This window comes from Uloborus diversus, chromosome 1 (genome assembly GCF_026930045.1).
Source record: "Uloborus diversus isolate 005 chromosome 1, Udiv.v.3.1, whole genome shotgun sequence".
Lineage (NCBI taxonomy): Eukaryota > Metazoa > Arthropoda > Arachnida > Araneae > Uloboridae > Uloborus > Uloborus diversus.
In genome coordinates, this window is record NC_072731.1 from 42,563,913 (window position 1) to 42,569,912 (window position 6,000).

The 6,000-nt window shown below is 33.5% G+C and overlaps 1 protein-coding gene across 1 annotated transcript in view; it reads left to right on the plus strand.

The window, feature by feature from the left end:
- LOC129229476 (lachesin-like) overlaps window positions 1-5,278 on the plus strand; it is a 453,429-nt gene extending 448,151 nt beyond the window's left edge. Inside the window, exons 4-5 of the mRNA XM_054863793.1 lie at window positions 921-1,214; window positions 3,269-5,278. Coding sequence (XP_054719768.1) covers window positions 921-1,214; window positions 3,269-3,393 — 419 coding nt within the window. The 3' untranslated portion in view covers window positions 3,394-5,278. The remainder of the gene's footprint in view (window positions 1-920; window positions 1,215-3,268) is intronic.
- Window positions 5,279-6,000: the final 722 nt, after the last annotated feature.

Genomic DNA, 6,000 nt, shown 5'->3' on the forward strand with positions numbered 1-6,000 from the left:
CTGTGTTATTTTCTGTTACTAAACGAAGTACAGGTCATCATGTTCTACAATCTAAAAGCATTTTTCTGCCTGTGTTCCTCGTTTCCACGTCAATGAGTAAATTGTGTTTTGAGTATTACTATTATAGTCATACCTTCATAAAGATAAATATTAATGCCATAATAGGCATCTGGATTCAGTGCTGTGATTCAATGAACATTTGTAGTTACTACAACATATACACCACGTTGACCTGACTGCGTTATGGTCTAATTTGCAAAGCAAGCGAAAAATCTCAAAGCAAGAGTTATCTGAGTACCTGAGTTCAGCTGCTCAGTTTTAATACGTTTTTACGACGTCATTTCACATACGTCGAGTCATAGTTCAATGCTGTTGTATAATACGCTAGAATCTGTAGTGACCTGACCGGTAAGGCGTCACACTCGATACTAAAGGGTTCGATGGCAGCCGGTTGAAGATCCTTCGCGTTCGTTAGGGGTGACTGGGACACGTTAAATGTCGTGGTCCAGCTGAATCAATATCTGTGGGGGTGCTGGACCAGGGATTACTCGGTCTCTGTAATAAGAAAGCTTAAATACCGACTTTTTTACTTCTTATCTTCCGAGCTTTACACACATGCACATAGTGTAATAGTACGTTATGAGACTTTTTGCGAAACGTATGGGTCACCCAAGTACATACCATTTTTCACAAATTTCTCATTATTGAAGATTCATAGCCGGAGATCAAAGACAAAATATTAGGTGGTGTCAACAGTCCGCACTTTACGTACATACGCACACTTTTAGTTGTTGCGAAACTTCACAAATCTCAAATAATGCAAATCGTATGAGTCACCCTTGACTATGTCCTTTTTTCAGAAAAACCCCATTCATTCGAGATACAGAGTTACTAATGGTAGTATAATTTCTGTTTTTCAGAGAGTAAAGCCAAAATTATTGGTGGCCCCACGCTGTATATCAACAGCGGCAGCACCATCAACCTCACATGTCTTGTTATGGAAAGTCCTGTCCCTCCAGACTACGTCTTCTGGTACCACAATGGTAAAGTCATCAACTATGATTCTCCCAGAGGAATCAGCGTGCACACTGAGAAAGCTCAAAGAACCACGAGCAAGCTCCTCATCAGTAATGCTCAACCGAGCGACTCCGGGAATTATTCCTGTGTACCATCAAATGCTGAGCCAGCAGCGATTGGATTACATGTATTAAATGGCAAGTTTGTTTCATTACGTTTGTTGAACGTCAAATTGTTTAATAATATTGGTTTGCATGAATACTGCCTTGTTCCTTAGTAGACAGTTCACCATGGCATGACGGCATACGACGCAGTGAGAAGCAAAGGGATTAAGTAAATCACGTGTGAAGTTCAGACCTTGGGTATCTTTTCATGATTTTTTTCCTAATCACCACCCTGTGTAGCAGCATCTACTAGAGCTACTAGTACTATTTACTGCCTAGAAGCGTAGGATATTTAATACTATCATGTGCACTGGTTATTTGCAAATTTTTAATTGTCACTTACATTCCTTTGCTTTTCACTGCCTCATATTACACAACGCATGCCAGAAATATTGGGGAGATGAAACTATTCATGAAGTGATATACGTTTTGTATTTCTCCAAAATTTCTCTTAACGTCCGTTTTCTTACTTTTATTGAACACTGTTCGGTTCAGTTAAGGTCATACGGCGTTCATTAGTTCAGAGTTTTTAACGGAAATGTGATTGTGGTTGTAATTTTTAAACTAATAACGGATGTCACGGGCATTGATAAAATTGAATGAACCTTTATTGTAACTCTTTCCTTTTTTTTCTTGTTTTTACTTTCGTCTACAGTGCTGGCCAAGTTATTCGACTAAAGAGTTTTTTTTTTTTTGTACACTATTTGTATTAAAATACTATTTATTTTACTATTATAGTACAGTACATACTGTACACTGATTATTAAGTTATTTTAGCATAATTTAATGTTTACAGGTGGTAGCACACTTTTATACCCAGATAAGTACCAAGGGTGTTGGCTTTTTATCACTGTTTTAGTGTTTTTCAACTGTACATATCGTCGCTTCAGAGCTACAGTAGGATATCTTATTGTTATTACTGGGATTAAATGTCTTACTGTTGTTCTGAGGCGACGCACTGAAAATCAAAAGCATTTACTATACTATGTATTTGATCGTTGCGTCCACCAATTATAATGCCTACCTGGTATGTCGGATGCCAGTAAATTTAATTAATGCAGATTTGTCCAAAAGGATAACGAAATTGGTTTTAACGACACTCTTCTTTTGTTGTGGCTGATCCATTATCATCAGTTAATTACGAATCTTTGAAAACCTTCTGGAATTTTTATCATAAAAATTTCGGTTTTTGGACTTTATCAAAGGTACATTTATTGTATTTTCTATTTATGCATATTTTTTAGAATATTCTATCCAAAATTTCGGCACAAATTATCCCACAAAATGAGTAGATGTAGTCAAAAATAAATAAAGAAAGAAAAGGTGAATCGAAAGACTGCGGAACATTTGAAAAAATATATAGAAGACAATGCCAGCGACTTAACAGATCATGAGGAAGGATAATTGTTACTGTTAGTCACTATACCTAAATGATAGTTTCAATGCCAATTAATGCCCTGCTAATTAAGTAATTCAAGGGAAAAAAGTGGTAAAGGTAACATTTTATCATTATTTATCTCTTGGTAACTGTAATAGCGATGCACAGCAGAAATTGGTTCTGAGAAGCAGTACCGAAGCTGTGCTTGAAACTGCCGCTCCTGTAAATTTTCCGACAAATGGAGTTTCAACGAAAAAATATATTTAATAATAATAATAATGATAAAACGCAGGAAAAGGAAATTTCCGTCCCCCCCCCCCCACACACACAGAAGCTTTATCCCGGGGCAAGGACCCTGACATGCTCCTAGCTAGATCCGCAAGGCTGCGAAGGAATTAAGTTCTTTTTTTTTCCAAGGAAAAATTAACTTGTTGGTTTTGAATAAACCGACTTCGATTTTAGTTGTCAGAAATCCTAAAGGTTTAATTGCTACGGTAAATACATTTTTATCAAATGAATTCTATTTCATTTCTTACCAATTTTGTTTTATTTGCTTTAAAATTCAAAACGTAATATTTATTTATCACTCGCTGTGTCCCTCTTCACTAAATTGTTGCTTACATTTTAAAATAAAATCAACATTAACTTCAAATTGCTTTTTCCCTTGTGCATAAAACTATTTTTCTAATAAAATGCATTTTCCTCTTAGGCGAACATCCAGCAGCAATGCAGCATGGGAAACATACATCATCCGGGTCGTGTCTTCCATCATCCTGGAATGTGTTGCTCCATTTAATTATGAACCTAGTTCTTCTTAAGTATAACAAACGGTGATAGGCCAAGCTCCAACTCATGTATTTTTATTATGCAATAGCGTAAAAAAGTCATACATCACTATCAATTGAAATTTAATAAAGATAATGAAAGAATAAAATAAAACCATTTCGTGTGTAAACTATCAACTGACTCGGTGGCGTCATCTATGGGAGGATTTTCTTAAAAAATGGGGCACGTAGGCGTACTGAAGAAATCGATTCTTCGGCGGAAAATGACTCTTGCCGCCATCTATGGACGAACATGAGAAACAACTGGTGTGAATATATTTATCCAGAAACTCATCTTATTGCAATCAAGTATCTTGGAAACACAACATGGAATAATTATATCATGTTATGACGTGGACTTACTTGTACAAAACGTGAAAATGTGTGAATACAAGTTTTAAAAGGTGACATTATTTGTTCATAATGATTAAAGAAGAATAAATTAATCACTTCGGAACCTTAGATATTCTCTTGCAACGGAACCGGATGTTTTGTAAGTGAGCTTAGAAATGGATAAGAACAATTAATTTCTAAAGAACATTATAATTTGGACGGTACATTAAACAAGAGATAATCCGAGCGGTTTAATAAAACTAACGATAGTCAGATTTTGAATTTTTTCGGCAACTGTTCATCATATTGTGTTTACATGTGTTACAATTGTACCCCGGTAGAAATCTTTAAATACTATAAATATATAAATATGCTATATCCTAAGAAACTTTTCACTTTGTAACTTGCAGCACGGTGATTGGCTGCGCGAATTGAACACAGTATTTCGTTTATTTGTTTATTTATTTTGTGGAGTGTCCAACTTTGTATAATTTTTAGCAAATAGAAAAAAAAATAAACAAACGTGTGAGTGAAAGGTTGAGTCAGTTGGAGTGATTGGGGTAAAAGTGACTTTTTAAAGCTTGAAAAGCTTTGTTTCGTTTCATGGGCTCGTTTCCGAACTCATTTTATTGCACAATTTCTATGTGTTCCCATTATTTAAAAATCCATTTTTCTTTTACATTCTCGTTTATAAATGCTTTTAGAAAACAGGGGCTTTTTATCTTACTCGGAATTATGATTATAATTCTGAATTTTCTGTCACTCTATACCCCTCTATACAATTTTTAATAAAAGAAATGGAAAAAAAGCATAATGTGTTAAAAAATTAAGAGATTTTTTTAAACTAAAACCGGTATGCTTGATAAAAAAATAATAAAAATAAAAAATGAAATAAAATAAGAAGATTGGTGCTATTACAAAGGTTCGTAAAAAAAGTCACGGATTTTACAAATAAACAAATTTTCAATATGTAGAATTATAAACAAAGGAAAGCTCATCCATGTCTCTGTATGTGCTATGCTTGCATTTGGAAGGTAATTTTAAAATAATCTCATAGCATCATTGCCACATAACAATATTTGAAAAATCTACTTTCTTTAAACAAATTACTTCAAGTAAACAGACACAGTTCAACAATATAATATAAATATTTAATAATATTTAGTATGCAAATATTTTAACATTATAATATAAATAAATTTTAATTCAATATTTTTTAACCTACTGTAAAGTTTTACTACTTTAGCATACAGCACGGTTGTTAAAACTACTTAAAAACATAACGCTAAGTCGTAATGAACAAAAACTTTCTAATCTCGAAAAAGGATACGTATAGCATTGAGCTGTAAATCAATGAGATAAAACGCCCTTGTGTTAGAGGGTCCATGACAGTTCTATTTTGGAACAATTGATGTATTTATCGAATTACAGGTAAGTCCTTAAATGAATGTCTTTCTTTGCTCGCAAATGTAAAATTTTATTTTTACTGTACATTGTTTTCAAAGCAGACTTGTATGTAAATATTTCCCAAGAAATAAGTGAAACTAAAACTCTTTTCGCTACTTGTGTGTACTGTCTTTATTTCTATCATTTGTGTTTGACATTCTTTATATCTTACTTGAATATCGATTATATGGGGGGGGGGCTTTTTTTTTAGTGCCTTACTTTCGCTTAAAAATACATAATGTTGCTCAATAGCTGAAATAATTAAGAAGCGTAAATACAAAGAAAAAAACCCTTTACGTAAACTGCAAAATCTGCGAAAGCAATAACTAAAATTGCAAAATTTCAAATTTGGATCATTTCAAAATTTAACTCTTCATCCTTCTCCATCTTTGATTTAATACAATGACATGTTTTAAGAAGAATGATGAATGAATTACCAAAGCGGTTTAAGATTTTACGCACAAAAAAAAAGTGACAATGTTTGTTCATAATTTATTACCACGAGGTAATTAAGAATTTTAACTACTCTGTCAAAATTAGACAACTTTACTTTTTAGCTGAAAGATTTGTGACACGTTTAAGGCTCGGTATTAAAGCTAAAGGTAGCCACTTTGAAATTTGTAAATATATTAGACGAAATAATATATTCATAATATTTTTGAAGTTTGCTCTTAATGATTTCATTAGCATTGAAATTATAATATATTTCTTGTCGCCCTGTATAAAGCTAAAATGCTACAAATTCCTCAGATGAGGGGGGAGCCCAGGATCTCCTCTTCCCCACTTCACATGATGGAGTAAATAGTAAGGACACAAGATTAGGTTCATATTGTCAGAA